The sequence below is a fragment of the Coptis chinensis genome, chromosome 3 (assembly GCF_015680905.1).
Source record: "Coptis chinensis isolate HL-2020 chromosome 3, ASM1568090v1, whole genome shotgun sequence".
In the NCBI taxonomy this organism is placed as follows: domain Eukaryota; kingdom Viridiplantae; phylum Streptophyta; class Magnoliopsida; order Ranunculales; family Ranunculaceae; genus Coptis; species Coptis chinensis.
The window spans coordinates 94,562,478-94,586,950 of record NC_141458.1 but is presented as its reverse complement, the minus strand read 5'-3'; the positions used below and the strand labels follow the sequence as shown (position 1 = coordinate 94,586,950).

The window sequence follows — 24,473 nt, the reverse complement described above, 5'->3', positions numbered from 1 at the left end:
CGATCCAAGTCAAGGTCAGCCAACAAATCATTCCCGAACCCACGAGATAGCAACAAACCCTTCTTCCATTCTTTCCCGATCGCTTTTGGGACTAATTAATCCTATAAATGACTAACAGTTTAACATTATTATGTACGTACTAACACATAGTCCCATAGTCCTATGTAGCTAAAGCAATAAAAGATCAATATAAATATTTACAAACCTACAATAACACAAACCAAACTATTGTTGAGTTGATAACACAGGGACCATATACTGATATAAAAATTCTAACAACCACACTAACTAATGCACAATGGCCTTACATTCCAATTCTTCTACTTGGTAGCTCGAGAAACTACCAATTCAAAAACTAAAAATTATCACGAATCACGACTCATAAAACTAAGAATATGTGCCCTTTTTTGCCCTTTTCTGCTTTCATTACTATTCTCCGTCATCTATGACAGATGTACCATAGATTAAGTGATCATAATAAGTTACAGCATATAAAGTGGACATCAAACGAAAATTTTAACAATAGAAAGAGAGAGAATACTAATGGGTTTTGTTGTTGACGTACCTGATCAAATCCACGTTGTCGAGTAGGAACACCGTTGCCACCTAAATTACCATTACATGATAAAACACCTCAATGAAGACCTATTGGGACTCTAAGATAATCTAAAATCTGAAAAATAAAATAATAATAATAAATAAATAAAAATAGTGTAACATGTGGATTAAGGTGAGGGAAGAGAAAAAGATTATAACTTTGGGTTTCATTAAGAAGTTATTCTTCTGTTTTCTGTCTAAATTAATGAACTTAATGAATATGCATGATTTAAGAACATCATGAAGAAAACTTATTCCAAAAATATACTTATTGTTAAGTAAACAAGAAAATCAAATTGATATAACAAATTATCATGAACAAACCTTTAGTTCAACAAACAAACAAACTTTTTAGTTCAACTAATGAACTTAATTTACTAATGATTAAATCCGAGCCTAGTGAAGATTCACTATGTCCTTAAGACAGATTTTCCCCATCATGGTGCTTGAAGGTTGATGGGAAACTGCCTCCCAAGATAGAACGGATTTCCTTTTATAGAAAGCTAACACTTCAATTCTATAGACTCAGCGAACACAATATAATATTTGACTAAGAATAGAGGGAGAAGAGAAAGATCAGATGTCTGTGTGATCTGGTGTATCTTTCTCTCCAAATTCATCCACTATTTATATGTGAGTGGTGCCTCTTCGAAACAACACAGTGACTCTTGGGAAAAAATAAGCAACTCTTTGAAAAGTCACATGTTTCGAAAAGACACATCATTTCGGCACAAAGCTCTATTTCGAGCCAGTGCCTATTTCAAAAGGTCACACCTTTTCAGCATGATGCACTATTTCGAACTAGTGCACATTTCAAAAGGTCGCACCTTTTTGGTATAATGTACTGTTTCAAACAAGTGCATCCTTTTGAAAAGGTTTTTCTCACTTTACGTACTGTTTTAAGAAAAACCCATTTCATCTCAAGTGGGTAATTTGGGAGACAAACTACTCATTCATATTTTAATGGATTTGTGCAAATTCATTTTTCTAACACATCAAAGAAAATTAAAAAAAAAAATGCTATCACGACAATGTATATACTTTACCTTTCTATTCTCTAATGATCGAGTAGATTATTTTGGTATGTAGGAGCAGAGATATGACATCAAACAATTTACTCTTCTTCAAGCTTTATAATAGATACTTCCAAATATCAAATAAAAACCAAAACAGCCACAAATAATCATGCATAACAGCCACAAATAATCATTTTATACTTCCAAATATGACATAAAGATGCATGTATTCTTTCGACTTCTACCTGAACCAAAGGAATAAAAAAAAATGACTTAATTTTAAGTTACCGTATAACGATTGCACTTAATCTCAGATTCCATAAGCTTACTAAGATACACCTATGAATACATATATTTGCACTATGCTATTATGTAATGGTATACCATGTAGTATACTGAGTTCTGTTGATTGTCTATCCTTGTATCAGTCATCTTATGAAAGTAGATGACATTTGCTAATTTGAATTGTCTTCTAAAAAATCCCTTGAGACTTATGTTTTCCTTCTTGGATACCTGATGGCCTAGTGATTGAAATGCTTTGTTATACTCTTGACTACTGAAGCATGCCCAAGAGTTGCTACATGTTTTAAAAGTATTCATCATAAATATCTTATCTAGATTTACTTCATACTCCTTAATTGCAAAATTGTACATCCATTATACACTATCTTCATGATCAACTCCAACAGGCTTCAATATAAGTCTCAACTTCCCCACTTCTGTCAAGTCGCTTGCTATTCTAAAATTAGTTTCATCAAACATCAGTAAGGTTATAGTTTCATAAACCCAAATAGACACAATACATATCTCTAAGTAGTCCATCACTATGCCTCATATGTTATTCTGACACTGCTAAGATTAAGTCTCGTGTCTATAAACAAAACTTCTAAAAAAAACTTACAGTGAATACGGTCCCATAAACTTGATCCATCGGTTGTATGAGATGTCAATACCTTTAAAACGAATTGAATACTATCTAGTCGGCATCTACATAACCAAACTCGTCCCCAGTTTAGTGGATACTCTAAAAGCAACTTCAGAGTCGATGATGAATGTCATTTGAATCATCAATTGAGTGTGGTGCTTGTTACAATCATTTGACCATGGCCCCCGTAATAACCTCTAGTTATTATATATATATATATATATATATATATATATATATATATATATATATATATATATATATATATATATATATATACGGGCTCGCTACGTTGACATACAAAATTGACATACTAAATTAACACACGCAAATCTTACATATCTACATAATTAACTAAAAATTGATTTTCTGGGGATGTGATCTCTACAATATGGAGATCATCTCCATAAAAAATCAGCTCCTTTGAACATTTCTAACCCTACCAAAATATGAGTTCAAATTAGAAATTTATTTGACGGTCCAGAATTTTAACACTCTTTTGACACTCTTTTGGCAAGACTAGACATATCCGATTGAGGTGATTTTTTGTGGAGATACTATCCATAGTAGGTAAGTCATCTCTACCAAAAATCAGCCCTTAGTTCAATGTGCAAATCTACTTTTGGAATGCGTATGTCAATTTAGTATGTCGACGTAGCGAGCCCGATATATATATATATAGTAGTTAGGCTAGAGTGACACTCTTATAGTGTCACCCTTACCTCACACTTCTCCTCAACCGTCCGATCTCTTCCTCAAGATCTGGTGATCTAATTCACTCAAAAACTCTGAAATTTCAAAATTTCGTAATATTTCAAAATCGAAAAAATGAAATAAAGGAAAAACGCGAAATTGGAGAAAAACGCTCTCTCTCTCTCTCTCGGTCTTCTTCTTCTCCACTCCAGCAACCCTTCTTCTTTCCAGCAAACCTGATCGAAAATTTGAAAAACCAATTTGTTTATCAAACTTTTTAAGGGGATTAAACTTAATGATTATCAAGCAATTGCAATTATGGTATGCTTTCTTCATTTTTTTAATTTGTTTTATTCGTTTGATAATGTTTAATAAATATATTTTAAACTAGTTGTATGGTAAACAGAATTGAATTTGAATGATTGAAATATGGTTTAAGTCGTCTAAGCTATTTGAAATTTTGAACTCACTAAAATCTTGGCTGAGATAGAACCCAATTTCTGTAAAAAAATTATTTGTTAAAAACTTAAACCCTGATAAACTGTTTCAAGTCAATTAGTCACTGTTTCTTTATTTGCTTTTTAAATTGCAGATAGCAGATGTTTGGTCATGCGATGTGACTCTCTATGTGATATTGATAGGAGCTTACCCATTTGAGGATCCCTCAGATCCTATAAATATCCGGAAGACTATAGGGATGAGTTCACTTGAAAAATGCAATTGTCACTGTTTTTGCATAATTTACTTCACATTGTATTTGGCAAACACCGTTATATACATTGATTGCAGAGAATACTTGCTGTTCAGTACTCCATACCCGACTATGTCCATTTATCTTCAGATTGTAGGCTCCTCCTCTCTCAAATATTTGTTTCCAATCCATTGAAGGTAATTTTTCATCCACTGAGTGTAAGGCTACTTATCTATATTCTTTAGCCTTGTTTAGGAAGTTTTCACCCTTTTCTCTGTGTCTCTCTCTCCTTATTTTACAGAGAATCACTATCCAAGAGATAAAAGAGCAACCTTGGTTTTTACAGAACCTGCCCGAAGAACTTATTGAAGTTGAAAAAAGTAATTATGAAAATCTAAACAGTTATGAACCAACCCAAAGCATTGAAGAAATAGCACGGATTGTACAAGAGGCACAGATACCTGCAGAAGGTTTAAAACATGGCAGGCAGTCCATGGAAGGCAATTAGACCACAACAACAAAGAAGGTAAAGTTTACAACTACAGTGACGTAGCTAATATAGCATGACTGCATCCAAAAAACTGTGCTTGTTCATATTTGTGCCATAACTCAAACCCTTACTCGGGTTAGCACCCAAGAAGCTAAGAGAACACGTTGTTATATTTATTTTTGGTGCTTTTGATGCATGAAGCTGAATGCAGTTTTTCTACCAGGGGACTGAAGATAATTAGAGAAGGCAGTGATTATTATCTTGTTCGGCAAGGCATAATCCAAAGATATTTGGGTTCAAGGAATGCTACGAAGATTTCCAGTGGTCGCTCCAATCTTAAAAGAGCGTCCATTCCGGAAAGATCCCAGGAAGTTAAGGAAACATGCTCAAGCATTCTTGACAACATCCTCTTCTTCATTGGTGACTTGGAAGTCGCCTTGTGCAATGCAAAACAAAATCGTGTACTGTAGATGGGCAACAATGCAGTGAATACAGTGCTAACCCTGGATGTCATGAATCTGCACATAATGTTTAAAAAACTTCTGTGAATAAAATTCATGATGTATTTTATGTTATTTTCATGAAATTCATGGTGTGTGTACTGATTGTAGATGCTATTTGTTTTTTATATGATTTGCCTTTTTTATTGTTTTTTTTCCTTTGAAAATAATGGAAGATAACTGTACTTGGCTGCTGCTACTAAATTTACCAGATTCTGGTGTTGTGTAATACTTTCTATTCACTTAATCTTACTTCATTTTGAGGATAATCTCCAGATTCAGTTCAATAGTTGTTAAATGTTAGACTGCAAGCCAAAATATCAGTATCAAGGCACTACCCTAAATTGAACAATACCCACCTTAACGCAAAAGCAAAATGTATCTGCCGAAATTTTTGCAATCTTTGTCCAACCTGCAGCAAGTTTTACTTTACAATGTTTGGAATTTTACATTTAGCTTCATTAGTGCCTGGTCTCATTTTTTAATAGTTATACTATGGTTCATGTCAGAGTGTTTTTGAAACCCATTGAAAGGGGGAAAAAAAAGGTTTGCATACCCTTACCAGTTAAAGAGAATATACTGCACGCATAAAAAGAAAAAAAACAGATCTTTTGTAGCATAAAACATGTGAATCTTAGTCACACATAAGAGACTTTCACTCTAAAAGTAACAGTGTCTAGCTTCTTTTACATCAGTAATCCACCACATAATTTTAAGATATCAACAAATTTACAGGCGGCGAAAATGCATATGCTCGTGAGGATGTAAACATTATTCAGAATTGCCGTTTTCCAAAGACTCATAGCTCTCTTGAACTTATAGATCTACATGCAGACCTTTTGCATCAGAAGCAAGCCTTTTTAAGTTTGAACCGACTTGACTAGACTGCCTTGATAAAATGAGTCGGTAATCCCATGTGGTAGTTTATTGATTTCCCATAACCCTTCAATATAAATACTTCCAAGTCATCTGTCCACTCCAATAGAGAAATCTATAAATGCATCGGAATTCTCATTAGCAATATACTAAAAGCAAGACAAAAAGAGAAAAAACAAGTGGTACACAAAATGGAAATAAATATCCTTGTCAAATACAGATACCTCATAAGGGGAAAACAGTCCACAAGCTCGATCAGTTATTGTCACACCCCAAATTTCCAGACAATATTTAAAACAATTATATTTAATTATCTGGAAACCCTGGGTGAAACAAAACCCAAAACCCTGTTATCAAACACGATATATACAAAAACTGAAATAAAAAGAAACGAAAAGGAAAAAAATCTTAAATTACATTATTAAACTATAAAGAAACTAACCCACTCTTTCTTGAAAATCTTAAAACCGAAGACTCCAAGAGCAACTCCAAATCACGTCTCCTTATCCACTCGCACTCCACCATCTATGTTCCCGATAACACACCCCCACGTTGCAAAACAAAGCAAACATAGATTGACAAAAATTGAATTTGGCTTTGGTATGAGTAGACTAACAACAAAATATATAATAATCTTTTAAATGAATAAATGTAACATTTCAAACAATTTCAACTTGGAAGACAATATAGTTCTGTTTTTTCCAAAAACGGGCAATAGTTTCTTCCCAAGTAAGATTTCACCCCAACATACAAATTCCAAGAATCTCATATAACAATTATTTCGTCATTCCAACTTTCCAAAATAACTCACAATACAATACCACTTACATTCCATTTATTAAATGCACATATGACAACCTAATTAAATAAGTGTTTGGTATACCTTACCTTTAAGCCAACACGCCGTTTTAGGGTAGGATATTTACGTCCCTCGCAGAAAAGATTAATAGATCCTACCCTCCCCATGAAAACGAGTTAGACATCATAATAAAATGATTTATCTCAAACCCACCAAAATTCCATTCATAACCAAACCTCATTTAAGACAATTAAGTCTAATTGATATTACCCTGTTAGTCCCATATTCGGGAATACCACTTATCATAATACCTTCATCAAGGGTAGTCATTCATATGACATCATTACGTCATAAAGTTTCGCGTGCATAACCATAGATCTCAGACTATCACAAGTCATTAATAGTTTCAGAATAACATATCAAGTTATAGTCATTTCACAAATATATAGAAATCACAATCATTTACTAATATTATTTACCGTTACACTTCATATCCATAACATTACACAATTCATATACTTTTACTTTAGTATCACTCGTCTACCTATGAGAACGAGGAAAAGTCACAACCAAGGAGTACATTCATCCCTTGTGAGTATCAACTCATACAAACCACGTAAGCATTTATCATAAGAAATCATATACATCATATGCAATAACTCCATCACACGTAAAATCAATATTTTACTTCGCTTATTAATTATCTCGTTGACTCATTTATTCAAAGACACAGCCCAACCTTTAGTTCCTACTCCACAATTTGCACTACACACATTTGCCAAATCACACATATCCGTGTGCCTCACTCACACCGAGTACCACTACAAGACATATGCCCCAAGCGGGATATCGCCTCCGAAACATATTTTTATCTTGTAAACTCGTAACTTGTGAGTCACACCCATCATTGGGCTTTCCATACACATAATCACAAAGCCTCCTTTGGGCATAACAAAATATCGAGTCATTCATGGCACATTCATGAATACCTTGGGTCATTCCTCACACATTCAAGGAATACCCATCATAACACTAATCCGCCATTCATGGCACATTCAATGAATGCCCCGAGTCATTCCGCCACATTCAAGGAATACCCAAACCTACATTCCCCTACATTCAAGGAATACGACTAACCCGCAAGGCGAATACCTTAGTTCCTCTCTAGGGCAGTCCAAACTATTGGGTCATTCATGGCACATTCAATGAATACTCATCTATCACATGACATCACAAGTCATAATATCTCATTACCAAATCCTGAGGCATGGAGAGTTCTAAAGATGTGGGTGACACTTTAAAACATTATTATCACTTATAATTATACTAGCATTACTCATGTCAAAACAGACCACACATGTAGAGAGTCATTTCGCGTGTCAAGGCAAATCAAGCACTTAAGCATCATTTAATGTAAACAGACTTATAATCAAACAAATACAATTTACATAACCACACTCCATATATACAATATTGTAAACAAATAGTTCATTAACCCAAATTCAAGTCCACACACACTAATGTCCAAAATGGATCTACATATACTAAAGTCTATATTCATATACAACTTCTATCTCACACATATATATATTTATGTAGTATAAAAACAACAATTACTTTCTAACACAATCACATAGTTATCACACAAACTAATATATATATTATAGATATAGTGATCTGCACTGCATACATAAGGCTGCCCTCACGTATCCAATCTTTTAAGATTAGAATCAAGCCTTACATAGCTCTTAACCAATTCTCCAAATATTTTAATAATCAATTTATAAAATAAAACATATAGATATATTTTCATTCCACACCAATATTTTCACGATAGTAAGAATATATCAAAAGTATAATAACCACTGACCATCTAATGCCATCATGTAACCACCCAACTATATCTATTTTAAACTTGAGCTAATTCTAACAACCTTGTTAATCCGTGCCTTGACAGACAACCCACCATTGGATCTGCCTAAAATTTGTATATGTCATTTAACTGGATATCAAGAATCTATGGATTAAATTTGAGGTCAATCCGATAATAGGTTGACCTCCATCTAAACAGAAACAAAGGACTGCACCCATTAGTTTTCTGGTGTAGTTTCTACTACGACTAGTCCCACTAATGGAAGCCTCGACAGATATCAAGCCATTGGATAAATCTAAAAATCTAATATGGAAGACTAAAATGTGTCAGGAAACTATAGAATAAATTTCATACAAATCCGAGTACGGAAAATTCACCATCTAAGAAGAAACAAAAGACTGCACACTGCAGTTTTTCTGGTGTAGAAACACTAGGACCTGTCATGCTTATGCGCACCTCGACAGAAATCCAACCGTTGGATCTGTCTAAAATTTTAATATGTCAGACTACAATGTGTCAGGAAACTATGGATTAAATTTCATACAAATCCGAGTATGGAAACGACACCATCTAAGGAGAAACAAAAGACTGCACACTGCAGTTTTTCTGGTGTAGAAACACTACGACGTGTCACGCTTATGCGCGCCTCGACAGAAATCCAACCGTTGGATCTGTCTAAAATTTTAATATGTCAGACTACAATGTGTCAGGAAACTATGGATTAAATTTGAGAGACATCCGCATGCGGAAAGATCTCCATCTGAACAGAATTAAAAGACTGCGCAGACAACTTTTCTAGAATGGTGTTTACTGTTAACTGTTCATCTTCTTCACAAAACTCTATACAATTTATTAATGGCTTTATCCTCCCAATATACAATCCATATGATCACACATAACAAACAACATATCATATTTCTATAGAAACAATAAAAGAAATAAATATAACTCACCTTATTAAGTCTACAAGATGTAAACAACTATGAATATCAATAGTCGCGGTGAGCCCAATACTTTCGTCCCCTTTTTCTCTTTTCTTCCTCTTCCCCTTCTTTTATTGGAGGCTAGGGTTTTGATTTTGAATAATCATATTTTTCTGAGAGAAAATTCGCAGCTCTTTTTTTATTCCATGTTTTAAGTCCTGTTTTAAGGTAACCTATGGGCCTCCAATGGGTCTAAAACACCCAAGGTCAATACCTATATGAATGGGTACATTTTAACAATCTTTTCAAGCCCAAAATGATTATAAAATACCCACATAAGTTCTAACAAACAATTCAAGTAAAAACATTAACTTTTCTTTTTAAAAATCAACAATAGCTAAACAAATTCTAGAATAAGCTAGACTTCATAATATAATTGTTATTTTCAATCAAATAATTTAATTTATGTTGTTTAAAAATTGGGGTTGTTATAGTTATGCTCAACAAAGATGCTTCCTGTCAAAGGAGAAACAGAAGGGTTAGTATGGCACATTACAACGAAGCTCAGAAACTTATTACTCTTCTTCTACATCATTCCCCGACGACCCACTAAACTTCTTACTCTTCACTTGGTTCCTCTAAAATCCAGAGTGGGACAATCTAAAGCATAGCCAACTAAATGCCTCTAAAATTAAAGAATGCTTGATGCATGGCTAAAAAAAACATATGTATTCCTCCTCATAGAGTATATCATCCAAGATACTAAGAAGAGAATCTAGACAGGTACAATCACCAATGAAGTAAAATTTCACAATTAAGGCATTTTTTACACCATATTCCCATACCCGGCCTTTTAAACATGTATACTTGCCTATTGATAAAAAAAAACCATGCTAAATCACCTCCTTGCCATACTTAGGCCTTCAGACAGCCACCATAAATATTACTACGATTTATTCTGTTAACTTCATCTCCATGTGCTATCCAAGCATCCAAAATTAACTATTGCCTTTTTCACACTCATTCCAAACAAGTGAATCCCCCACTAGAAGAAAAAATGGCATTGCAAACAACAATTTTCACAGATCTGAAACCACATTCCACCAAATCAAGCAATGCAATATAAATAAAAGTAAACAAAATCATTTCTTTCCACAATAAACAAACTTACACTAATTAAACGCGTGCTTCTAAAGGGCTGAGTGGTGTTGAGTTAATTAAACGTGCTTCTAAAGGGCTGAGTGGTGTTGAGTATTGACTGCTGATTGCTGGTGGTGATATGGAATTGATAGTTGGTTAACATTTTACATAAATTGGGTTCTATCTCAGCCAAGATTTTAGTGAGTTCAAAATTTCAAATAGCTTAGACGACTTAAACCATATTTCAATCATTCAAATTTCAATTATGTTTACCATACAACCAGTTTAAAATATATTTATTAAACATTATCAAACGAATTAAACAAATTAAAAAAAATGAAGAAAGCATACCATAATTGCAATTGCTTGATAATCACTAAGTTTAATCCCCTTAAAAAGTTTGATAAACAAATTGGTTTTCCAAATTTTCGATCAGGTTTGCTGGAAAGAAGAAGGGTTGCTGGAGTGGAGAAGAAGAAGACCGAGAGAGAGAGAGCGTTTTTCTCCAATTTCGCGTTTTTCCTTTATTTTATTTTTTCGATTTTGAAATATTACGAAATTTTGAAATTTCAGAGTTTTTGAGTGAATTAGATCACCAGATCTTGAGGAAGAGATCGGACGGTTGAGGAGAAGTGTGAGGTAAGGGTGGCACTCAAGATCTGAAGATCTAAACCACTGATAAAATCGATATTTCAATATTTCGCGGTATTTCAAAATAAAAAAAAAACGAAAATCACAAAAATCACGAAATTGGGCTCTCTCTCTCTCTCTCTCTCTCTCTCTCTCTCTCTCTCTCTCTCTCTCTCTCGGCTTCTTCTTCTCATCATTTGGCAATTCGGCTTCTTCTTCTCATCATTTGGCTTCAGTTTCTTCACTTGGCTTCTTCTTCTCTGACAGGTATTATTTGGCAATTCAACTACCGGTTTGCATCAATTCAAATTTAAAACTTCTTTTGGAACGCCTTTGTGGATAGAATTGATAGATATGTAATTACTATAGTGCACTTTTGGTTATGGTGCTTGCCTATTAGAACGTTTTAATTGACACTTGGATTGTCATTATACCATAAAAACTTGAATTTTGATTTAATTTAGGTTGCTATGATTATAGTTATGATTGATACCCTCGTTTAAAGACGGCGACAATTTCGGTGAACTCTGTCAGAGTTCGGTGAACTCTATCAGAGTTTTGAACTCTTTCAGAGTTCGGTGAACTCTGTCGTATTCTTCATGCCGTATTCTGTCAGAGTTCGGTGAACTAGCATATTCGGTGAACTCTGTCAAAGTTTTGAACTCTTTCAGAGTTCGGTGAACTCTGTCATATTCTTCATGCCGTGATTCCGCCGAGTTCGGTGAACTCTTTCGAGTTTTGAACTCGTCGGTGTTCGGTGAACTATGTCGAAGTTCGGTGAAGTAGCATATTCGGTGAACTCGGCCGAGTTTTGAACTCTTTCGAGTTCGGTGAACTCGTCAGTATTCTTCATGCCGTGATTCGCCGAAGTTTTGAACTTCTGCCGAGTTCGTGAACTCGTCGTATTCTTCATGCCGATTCGCCGAGTTTTGAACTCGTCGAGTTTTGAACTCTTTCGAGTTCGCGAAGTAGCATATTCGGTGAACTCTGCCGAAGTTTTGAACTCTGTCGAGTTTTGAACTCGTCGTATTCTTCATGCCGTGATACGTCAAAGTTTTGAACTCGCCGAGTTCGGTGAACTCGCCGAAGTTTTGAACTCTTCGAGTTCGGTGAACTCTGTCGTATTCTTCATGCCGTGATTCATCGAGTTTGGTGAAGTAGCATATTCGGTGAACTCGTCGAGTTCGGTGAACTAGCATATTCGGTGAACTCGTCGGAGTTTTGAACTCGGCGAGTTCGATAATAGCATATTGTTAACTCGCCGAGTTCGATGAACTCTGCCGGAGTTTTGATGTTTAAGTTATTTACACCGCTTATGTACATTGGGATTTTTGATCGTTTAAGTTATTTATATTTTTAATTTTTTCGATTTATAGAAATGGAGACGCGAGACATCAATCAATATCGAAGAAGACGTAGTTGGGTCTTCGCCTACTAAAGCCCCTGTTCAAGGCACGCAAACATTAGCTGCTCCTTATATAGGAATGACTTTTACAAGTGTTGATGAGGCAAAGACTTATTACAAAGAGTATGGTCAACAAGAGGGATTTGAGACTCGTGTTCGGACGACTTCCAAGCAACAAAATCAGGTGGATTTGGTTAGTGGTTGTTTACTGGTTTGCTCACGTGAAGGGGTTAACAAGAGAGATGAAGTCCGATCAAGAAATACATCAACTATCCGGTGTGGTTGCCAAGCTAGAATTCAGATAAGAAAAGAATGCATGAAGAGATATATGAGGTCGGTCACAAGGCTCATAATGAGCATAGTCAAGGTCTGGTGACCCCATCGAAGAGAATTTGCATGAAAACTAACAAACATATGCCTGAAGCAGCGAAGTACTTAACTGAGATATTTAGTGATAACAGTTTATCTGTTGGGAAAGTGGCATCTGTTTTCCATGGAGAGAAAGTTGGGTTTACACAGAAAGATTGTTGGAACCATTATTATGGCTTGACCGTAAAGATGCCTAAAGAAGGTGATGCAAACTAACGTCTTTCCGCAATATTTTATCTTGAGAATAGTCTTGAGGATCCCCCGGTTCTACTACGCTATTGATTTAGATGAAAATGGGATCAAGCGTGAACTTTTTCGGGTTCATGGGAGGTCTCCGATGCCAATATGACTATTTCGGGGATGTTGTGTCTTTTAATACCACATATCGTACCAATGCATATTCCATGCCTTTTGCCCCTTTTAATGGAGTCAACCATCATTATCGGATCGATTCAGTTTTGGTTTAGCGATTGTTGCTTGATGAGACGAAGATACATTCATATGGCTATTTAAGGCCCGCTTGCGGCCATGGGTGGGTGGTCGTCTTAACCGCAATCATCAATCGACGGGATAGAGCGATGATCGCAGCCCATTGCCAAAGTGTTTCCTAATACTTCGCCATCGTTCGCCTCTTTGGCATATTATGCAGAAATTCCAAGAGAAGATGTCATTTACCAAATTTGAGACATTGGTAATTGAGTTGAAGAACACTATTTCTTTTTTGTATAGGATTGTTGATTTTGAGATAAGATGGTGTACAATCATTGAGAAGTATGAGTTGTCTGAAAATCCTTGGTTGACAGAGATATATTCAATGCGAGAGAAATGGGTTCCTTGTTATCTCAGTGGCACCTTTTTTGCTGGTATGCACACGACTGGTCGAAGTGAATCGATGAATGCTCATTATGACCAGTTTGTCAATTCGACGAGTACGCTTATGCAGTTTGTACATGGTAATGAGAAGTCTTTGGCTTTGCTTGCTAGGAAAGAAAGAGATTCTGATTACCGCACCGAACATAGTTCACGGATTGTGCCTAACGATGCTTTCCTCCTTATGCATGCCGCGAAGGTCTATACGATCTCAATATTCAATAAATTTAAAGAGCAACTAGAAAAGGCAAAGATGGAGTACAAAATTGATGGGGAACAGATTGACAGGTATGGAACCGGAAGCTACATGGTGAAATGGAGAGACCCGCTGAAAAATTCTGTTTGGAGAGTGAGTTTCGATAGAGAAACCTTAGAGGGAGACTGCGAATGCAAGTACTTTCAGTTTATGGGTTTGCTTTGTGGTCATATCTTAAAGGTTTTTATGTGCTACGAGATTGAAGAGATTCCAAACCATTTTACATTGCCGCGGTGGATGCAAAAGGCTAACACTTATAGAGCGGAGTTTGATACTGGATTTGTGGTCGGGAATGTCTCAAATGAACCTTTGAGAGTGGCTCATTCTATCAAGGTTGCTTCTCAAGTGGCTTACGATGCGTCGCATACTTTTGAGGGTTATTCATATTTTATTGAAAAGATTGGTGAAATGGCTATTGAAATTTCAAAGTTTAATGAGACTTCCTACAAAGGAGACGCAGAAGTTGCAGAGCCTCCAGTTGCAGAGCCTTCGATACCTTCGGTTAATACATCACAGGTTTTTTTTATTTGAATGTTTAATTTGATATAAATTTAGTGTTTAATTTGGTGTTTAATTTGATATAAATATTTATTTTAATTCGGTCTTTATTTCAACTATTGATTTTGAATCCCAACATTTCTCAAACAAAAGGGAGGGGGAAGAAGAAAGCGGATAGATGGAAATCCCCCAAAGAGATAGCCCTAAACAATTCAGGAAGAAAGTGTCACAGATGTGGACAGATTGCTAACCATGACTCGAGAAATTGTCCGAGAAAAAATAATAATAACTGTCGATTGTAAGTATAGCTTTATTCAAAACTCTTTGATTCTAAATGTTCACTAGTTCTAATGATATTTTATCTGCGCGTCATGGACTTCATTGATGTCTAGACTTGTTAGGAGTGGTTTAGATATGGCAGCCTTGTTAGAGTTTTATCAAGTGTTGTTAAGTTGAACTGTGTCGAGGGTTGTGTTCTATTGCATCATTATGTCCATTGGATAGTATCTAATGTTGTCTGCTAGGCTCTAGATAGAAACATCATAATGATAGACCGGTGATTTTTTTGATAACTTCTTTCTCCCTTTTTATTTTCAAAGTTCAATATTGCTGGTTTAGGTTACATTTGGGGAGTTTAATTAGACTGAAGTTCTAATCTCATTGATGTTGTAGAAAAGAGAAGTATGGCTCAAGGAGAAATGGAGAATCTGGAGGCAAAGCTTTGCTTTAGGTAAAAATACTGCCTACTCATCTTTTCGTTTGCAGCCCCTCGACTTTGCATCAGTCGATCTTCAGTCTTTTCATCATTCTCTACGGTTATGTTTCTGACTGCTACAGTTCCACAAGATGCCACAGTATCACTGCCACCTTGACTATGCACCATTCGAAGAAAGTGCGTCAAAATTGAGTTATTAGCTACAACGGGAGAAATTGTTGTGGAAAGAGCGAGAGAAGAAGCGTATGTTGAAAAGAAGGTGGAGAAGTTGAAGAGAAATTTGAAACTTTGAGTGAAAGGCTTGAACAAGCCAAAGCTAGGTGCAGGCAGGCTATACTTGTTGCTAATTCATTCTGATGTGCTTAAATGTTGTAATACAGAACAATAATATTTGGGATTGCACAAAGCATTTTGATATGCTTCTTATAAATGTTACTATTGTTACACAAGCGCGCCCACTTGCAATTTTGTTCTGTAAGTTGATATGATGTATTGATGCAGATACTATACCACCAGTATAATGCCAACGTTTGTCAACAACAAATTTGCCTCAACTCATATGATCATCAATCAACATCAACACAAACAAACCAAACTGATAAATTGCCAAAACACGAAACTTCGTTTTTTTGCCTCTTGACCGGTGTGGCCAAGGGGCAAAAAAACAAACACGTCATTTTTTTATGCAAGTTCAAATCCAAACGATATGGCCGCACCGTTTGGACTTTACGGCCATATCGTTTGGATTTGAACTTGGATAAAAAAAAAATGGCGTGTCTGTTTGGACTTAGTCCCAAACGGTGTGGCCACACCGTTTGGTACTAAGGCCAAACGGTATGGCCATGCCGTTTGGGACTAAGTCCAAACAGACACACCATTTTTTTGCAAGTTCAAAGTCCAAATGATATGGCCACACCGTTTAGACTTAGTCCCAAACGGTGTGGCCATGCCGTTTGGAACTAAGTCCAAACGGTGTGGCCATATCCTTTGGATTTGAACTTGGATAAAAAAAACGGTGTGTCTGTTTGGACTTTGTCCCAAACGGCATGGCCACACCGTTTGGCCTTAGTACCAAATGGTGTGGCCATGCCGTTTGGGACAAAGTCCAAACAGACACGCCATTTTTTTTCAAGTTCAAAGTTCAAACGATATGGCCATACCGTTTGGACTTAGTCCCAAATGGTGTGGCCATGCCGTTTGGAACTAAGTCCTAACGGTGTGGCCATATCCTTTGGATTTGAACTTGGATAAAAAAAATGGCGTGTCTGTTTGGACTAAATCCAAACGATGTGGCCATGCCGTTTGGGACAAAGTCCAAACAGACACACCATTTTTTTTATCCAAGTTCAAATCCAAAGGATATGGCCACACCGTTAGGACTTAGTTCCAAACGGCATGGCCACACCGTTTGGGACTAAGTCCAAACGGTATGGCCATATCGTTTGAACTTTGAACTTGAAAAAAAATGGCGTGTCTGTTTGGACTTTGTCCCAAACGGCATAATTACACCGCTTTGGACTTAGTCCCAAACGGCATGGCCACACCGTTTGGTACTAAGTACCAAACGGTGTGGCCATGCCGCTTGGGACTAAGTTCAAATAATGTGGCCATGCCGTTTGGGGACAAAGTCCAAACAGACACACCATTTTTTTATCCAAGTTCAAATCCAAAGGATATGGCCACACCGTTTGGACTTAGTTCCAAACGGCATGGCTACCGTTTTAGGACTAAGTCCAAACGGTATGGCCATATCGTTTGGACTTTGAACTTGCAAAAAAAAGTAATCTTTTGAACTTTGTCCCCAACGGCATGGCCACACCGCTTGGTACTAAGGCCAAAAACGGTGTGGCCATGCCGTTTGGGACAAAGTCCAAACAGACACGCCATTTTTTTTGCAAGTTCAAATCCAAACGAAGCCCAAACGGTGTGGCCACACCGTTCAAGAGGCAAAAAAACAGATCTTTTGTGTTTTGGCAAAAACATTGCGTACTGCATTAGATTTTTGTGCTTTGGCAAATAACATTGGGATTTTTGTTGATAACATTGAGATTTTTGTGTTCTGCATTAGATTATTAATAGAGATACTTTGCTGTGACAAATTAAAATGCGCAAGTTGTTGGAGAGCACAAGAAGAGCCATTGAATGGATGTAAACTGAGATCTAAGCAAAGCACATACGCGCAGCCCTGGTAAGTAGTATAACTGTTTACTCCACTGACATCAGACGTCCTATTAAAATCAATGCCTGCTAATAGCAGAAACATAACCAAAGGCCATTCTTTGGTATGCTATTTTACTAGATCTTTCACCAAAAAACCCTAGGATCTTAGGTGAACATGAAAAGAATGACAAGTCCAAAGCAAGATCACTATCATTTCATATTTCAACAATGTGACACCATGTGAAATACATTGTCCAATTATCAACATAAAGCTTCACCATGTGAAATACATTGTCGAATTATCAACATAAAGCTAAGTTGCTACATATCAACAACTTGCACTTACAAAAGAGTCCTAACATAACATTTTTTTTGACTACAAAGAGATTTCCAATCTAACTTTCTGACTTTAGTTGTATATCTAACTCTTTGTTCTTTATCTCCTTCCCCGCAAAACAAAAAAATTGAATAAACAGATCAGTCAAGCAAAGTTAAATCAAACTGCTTTATTAAGGTCTGATAGAAAAACTAACCTCTCCACTTGCTTCCTCATGTTCACCATCTTCCGCCACCACCATTTGCCTAATTACCCCCAATAAAACACATGAATCAAGATAAATACTACCACATATGTCAAATCCAACACCAAATCTAGAAACCTCATTGATTGGAAAACTCTTGAACTTAAGTCATGGTCAACTCTCAAAAGAACAAAGAAAGACAAATGCCAATAAACACTCCCCACATCATCTCAACTAACACAAACTAAAAAGTAAAGGAAAACCCGCATCATCTCAAATGCCAATAAACACTCTCCGCATCATCTCAACTAACACAAACTGAAAAGTAAAGCAAAACCTGCATCATCTCAAATGCCAATAAACACTCCCCGCATCATCTCAACTAACACAAACTGAAAAGTAAAGCAAAACCCGCATCATCTCAAATGCCAATAAACACTCCCCGCATCATCTCAACTAACACAAACAAACCATTTCCATTTCCAACACTCGTCCCAACACAAGATAAAAGGAGGTAAACTAACCAAACTAACCACTAAACCTTAAACTAACCAAACTCAACATACCTAAATCCTATGCTCCTTCACGATATATCGTCCGGCCAATGAACTTGCACCGGGTTAAATTGTATGCCTCCATGAACTCGTTCTGTGCATCGTCTGGAATCGCAGTCCCACCCAATTGCAGGCCTTGATTGAGCAAGCAAGAAATTTCATCAATGACGGGGTGCTGTCAAAATTAAAACGAAAAACTACATTAGTATATACATTTACATTTATAAAATACCAAAACAAAACAAAACAAAAATTAACGTTGTAAGATATTAACTCACCAGATTATGATATGGAAGACTCTGTAGGAAGTAGTTTGCGTCGAGGTCTTTGGTTTTGGGGGATCTGAGGGTGCAAACTGCATATGACCCAACTGACGCACAACCCTCGCAAATTGTACTGCTCGACATTATCAAGAAAGCATATAAATCCCTCGAAAAATGCTATTTCATCCACCGGCCGTGTAGCTCGGACTTCAACATAGGGATACCATTCAACCTGTCAAATAGCATATGATCGAGGAAATTAATCATTAACCACATACTAATAATATCAACTAATAAATAAAACTATTTACATACAAAAATGCTTACATCGGTACAAGTCATATTATCAATGGTGACTCGGGCATGCTTCAATGCAGCTGTTGTGCTAGCATAAAAAGACTGAGTAACTGAGTACCTATGAACACGGGACATGCTCAAATGATAGTCCTCATTTGGGTATGGCCTGAACACTGGGAAGTACTCATAAATCCATGCCTACATTAATATAGACACCGAGTTAATATTGTAATAGATAGATAAAAAATTGACATTGAAAAGAAAAACAAAAACTAATACCTCGTAGGAGAGTGAAATAGCCCGAAACACCCTTCACCTTGGCACTTGTGGCGGTCCCAAGACCCCGCACAAGTAAGCCGGTAAAGGTCGCACACCCACGCCGTAGTCTCCCGATCTCGGCAAATTTCGAAAGCGCCTCCGGATAACAAACGGAACCTGCAGTTCCAGGCGATGTCGGTGAAGAAGCGTACATCCAAAGAAAAATAACATATAAACTCTCACAAAGAAAGCGCACCTCTTTTGGGTTGGCGCCTTCTTCACAACAACCCCATTTTCATCACGTAAATCTTCATCTTTACCTTCCCAAAGAAATCGCTTCATCAAGAAATCCATCCTAACTTTGGAAGTGAACTTATTGGATTTCATCTCCGCATCTATCTTATCCATGGGTATGCCAAGATTTTTGTGGAGGAGTCTTTTTGTCTGTTCCAAGGTCAAATCAATGTCCCCGATCCAACGCTTTGCCTCTAATCGAACTCCTAAGAGTTGGGAAACATCGCCCAACGTGATTGTCATCTCGCCCCGCGGCATATGAAACGTGTTGGTCTCTCGATGCCACCTCTCCACAAACGCGAGACCAACACAGATCCCGATGCCTGATACACCTAAGACCGAGCACATAAGCCGGTCCTTTGAAGCTCCACGAAAAGTAGAACAAATTAACACTCTCTCGATGATATCCCATTATACCAACTTGTTTAGGTGCCCATGGCACTTCAACACCCCTCGCTCCGCCTAAAACAACAAAAACTTAGTATTAATGTATGCACAAGTTTCGTAATATAAAAATTTAAATACTAATAGACACTATATGATAATATTACCTACCCCTCCCAAACATCGCGAGCTACGTGCACTGCATAGTCATACAACAGATGTGACACACAAGGGCCACCTCCATAAACACCTCTCTTGAACTCCAAGTCATTGTTAGACTTTCTCACAATATTCACTGGAGGTACAGGTACATGGACTTCCTCGTCATCCTCCTCCTCCTCCGCGTCCTCTTCCTCCTCGTCAGTCTCCTCTTCTCCATCATCAACACCCTCTTCTTCACTATTAGCATGACTTAGAACTACACTATTCCCACGATCCATATTTACGTCATCGTCATCTACATCTACATCTAAATCTAAATCTAAATCTAAATCTACATCTACATCTACATCTACATCACTCAGAACTGTCCCATTTCTTCTCTTTTGATTTCCTAACTCTACACCACTTACAACATTACTGGGATCATCCGCTTCCGATCCCTCTACTTAACCGATGCCGAAAGTGGTTGTTCTCCTTTCCTCTCTTTTTTCTCGGGCTCCTCATCGCGACCCGAACTACTACTCCCCCACCTAACAACTTCTTAGCACCCGTGAAAAACACTTTTTGTTTGCATTCTTCATATTCACATTCTTTGTTCGAGGCATTGCTACAAAATAAATAGGAGTTAAAAATAAGACATTCAACTAATTCAAATTGTTGCAATACCAACGTGAAAAACAAAGAACGAAATAAAGGCGGTGTGCATGCCAATCTATATCTAAGGTGTGCATGCTAACTAGGCAAACTATACTCCTCTATTAAATCCCCTCCACACTAACAAAAAAAAAACCCAATCTAATTCAAGCATCGCGAAATCGACTAGGAAAACTTTATGAGAACGACTCATGTAAAACTTTAAAAGCCGCCATGGAGATAATGAACATTGAAAAAGAAGCACATTTGTAAAACGAAAATAGTCGACGGCATAAGAGAAAGACAATATAAGAGCTGAGCTCGATGGGGAAAATGAAAGGGTCATAATCTCACGAGTGGAGGAACGAAGAAAGACCAACATCAAAGGGGAACAACTGTCGATACTCGATCTTAAGTCTCTAACTCAAAAACTAAATTGATTTATCAGTATATATTATGTTTATTTTTATTATTTTTGGGTAAATTTTATTAGTATACATGAGTATGTACTGTTTTGTTATTGATGTTGTTCCAAAGGATGTGTAAGCTAATAAATCAAAGGAACACTTATATGAAACTCAACAACATAGAGTTGCTCATGACTTTTGGCGAGGATGATCTACACATCGTGGTCTCGTGGAGATCATCGTAGAAAAAACTTATTACTTACCTTGTTTTGACCTGATAGGTGTCAGTACTATTAACATGAATTCTATAAGAATTATCTGTACTTATATTATATATTTTTCTTGTAATAAAAGAACAGATTGGATGACATGGATTCTATAATAAAATATACCATCTTGGCATCTTCCATATTCCAATCATTAACAACTTTCATAGAGTTCAACCACCAGTAACATAACTAGTTTAGAACTTCAGATAAGTGAGAGCAAAAGTAAGAGTCAATTGAAGCTTCACATATCATTGTTTATTATATTTTTCTTAATAATCAGAAATTAGATGTTACTTGGGTTGTGACAAATCGGCCTCCGTCCACATTACATCCTTTCTTGTGAAGTGTGACTGGAACACTACTAACAAAGTTCCCCAGGGAAAGTGCAACATGAAAGCCCTATAACTTAATGGAGACTATGGGCACCCTGTAAAGGGATTATGGGGATGGATGTGGATCTTACAGAACGTATCTATATATATCCGCTATACTTGCGAAAATATAAATTTTGTTATACTCGAAATCTTGTGAAACTTGTGTTAGATGGATGACCACTAGCTAGGTTCAGCTTTATTTTGGTTTTCATGCATTCTTAACTTCATTTTAAGAATGGGTGATATCAACGAGAATGGGTGATATCAACAGGAAAAGTACAAAATGGGTGTCTAGAATTCAAAAGAATTGAATCAAACATAACATTATAAAAAAAAAAAAAAAAAAAAAAAAAAGATAGAAAAAAAAAACAAAGATAGAAACGAGTTATATATTTTATTTTGAATCAAAGCAAAGCATCTCGGTCGATATGGCCTCAAATAAAAATCTAGTGATATCAACAGAGAGACAATAAGTTCATAACTTCATTGCTTGATTTAATGATTTATTTATTTTGAACTTGGATAAACATAACATTGATGTCTCTGTCTCCATTTCTATAAATCGAAAAAAAATTAAAAATATAAATAACTTAAACAGTCAAAAATCCCAATGTACATAAACAGTGTAAATAACTTAAACATCAAAACTCTGACAGAGTTCACCGAATATGCTACTTCACCGAACTCTGACAGAGTTCACCGAATATGTGTTTGTCACCGAACTCTGACAGAGTTCAAAACTCTAAAAGAGTTCAAAACTCTGATAGAGTTCACCGAACTCTGACAGAGTTCACCGAATATGCTAATTCACCGAACTCTAACAGAGTTCACCGAACTCTGATAGAATTCAAAACTCTGACAGAGTTCACCGAATATGCTACTTCACCGAGTTTTCAATGTTACAAAAGCAATTTTGTCAATAGTGTTAAACTCTTAATGGATCATCGATGAGTAAAACCTCTAGCAGATCATGCAGTAGTAGTAAGTCACTACCTTCTATATTTCTAGCCTAGCAGGTGTCGTTGAAAATTGGCGTGGGATTGATAATTTTATTCACAACCAATAGAAATGGCATTTAGAGATTGGCTATAAACACCCCACGGTATAGAAGAACATATTGGAGTTTTAAACAAGCAAATTGAGGGAGATGACATTACTTGTTCTGCTATAAACACCTCTAAGTTGTCGAATGGCTTCAACTTCAACTAGAAGTTGAGAATTTGCATAGGAAATCAGAAGCAACTTCCACAGTTAGATGCCACAGCTTATTCATACCGCTTCTATTGCCTTCAGTTCTTGGAAAATGACTGAGATCATTCCTCCGTAACTGTTGTGTAAGCTAGGCATTACATGCCCATAATAATTCCTAGTAAGTATGGGAGAAGGAAGGACTGAAAAGTTGCTCTTTCCATCACTAACTCCTGCTTACTTGAAGGCTAATGGGATGATAAAAAGTGATGTTAAGGGTCAAGAAGAAATTGAAGATCCTTGTCGTAGTTTTCAGAACTATTTAGTAGAAATGATAGTGGAAGAAGGAAAGTTATGGGATATGATGGATGTAGAAGAGCTTCTATATTGTTGGAAACATTTGAAGTGTCCTGTTTTTATTATTTTGGTTTGTAGATTTTATGGGGAGCTTTGTAAGGATTTGTTTTCAGGGCAAGATGATGACCATGTGTAAGAGTTAATAATGGTCTTGTATGATTATTTGATTCTTTTGTTGAGAACTTGAATTTAGAATGACCTTTCATTTTGATTGTTATGATTGTCACATAAACTTTTCAATGAAATCCTTCAAAGATAAGTTTTGTAAGTTTAAGTTGATTCTTCTTGTAGTACATGGTACTATGGTAGTGGTGGGAGCTTAACCAAATTAATGACACGAATAGACCGGCAATCTCCGCCCGTTATGCAATATCCCTAAGCTTCATCCACGTTTTACTTAGTAACTAGTTTTGTAAGGACGATAACTATCGAGAATATAATAATCAATTTATAAGTAACTTTCCCCTGCACCAAAGATAGATCACTTGATCGAGACATCCTATGGGTTTGGAATGAGTCAAAATGCAGACCTGCATTTCAGCTTTTTCACTATCCCATCATAGTATCTTTGTTTTTTAGAAGCGTTGGCATTCTCAAGGAGTTGTATTCCTTATTGTTCGAAAGCATGAAGTAGTAGGATTATTACCTCGACCATGCACAAGTAATTACTACCTCAAGCTAGATCATACAAGTAGTAGGATCACTATTATAAGGTTTTACATGCCACCGAGCACTATCCATATATACACACCACAAGTAATATATACATTTGTATGTCCTTGAACCTCAAATTCTTAAGACCTCACCATTTGTCAGCTTTGCCTTCTTACCATCTCTCTCTCAAAGAATGACCACCACCCTTCACGGCTGACCTTGGTTTTACTAGAAACCTCACAAGGCACATGATATCCGATATTTTCAATAGCTCCAAACTTTTTTGAACAATCTACGCTTGTCATTTCTTCCATCAAAGATCTATGCAACAACCGGCTACGGACGCGTCTACCGTTGAATTCATCCCGCTTAACGAGAATGATTGGTTCTATTGTGATAGTTTATTGGAACTAGAAGCTCCTTTGGAGTGTG

General features: G+C 36.5%; 1 protein-coding gene and 1 long non-coding RNA gene across 3 annotated transcripts; both read left to right on the top strand.

The window, feature by feature from the left end:
- Positions 1-3,358: 3,358 nt before the first annotated feature.
- LOC147511791 (uncharacterized) lies at positions 3,359-5,135 on the top strand. 2 transcript variants are annotated; one of them, XR_015217076.1, is made up of 4 exons: positions 3,359-3,552; positions 3,824-4,119; positions 4,224-4,448; positions 4,624-5,135. It is a non-coding gene; the product is annotated as an uncharacterized LOC147511791 (long non-coding RNA). The 2 variants fall into 2 exon arrangements; XR_015217075.1 differs by having other exon boundaries at positions 3,362-3,552; positions 4,636-5,135.
- An 18,082-nt stretch (positions 5,136-23,217) lies between these two features.
- On the top strand, positions 23,218-23,523 carry LOC147511790 (transcription repressor OFP17-like). Its single transcript, XM_086598560.1, has one exon. It carries the CDS (start codon positions 23,218-23,220, stop codon positions 23,521-23,523), a length of 306 nt encoding a protein of 101 aa, XP_086454686.1.
- Positions 23,524-24,473: the final 950 nt, after the last annotated feature.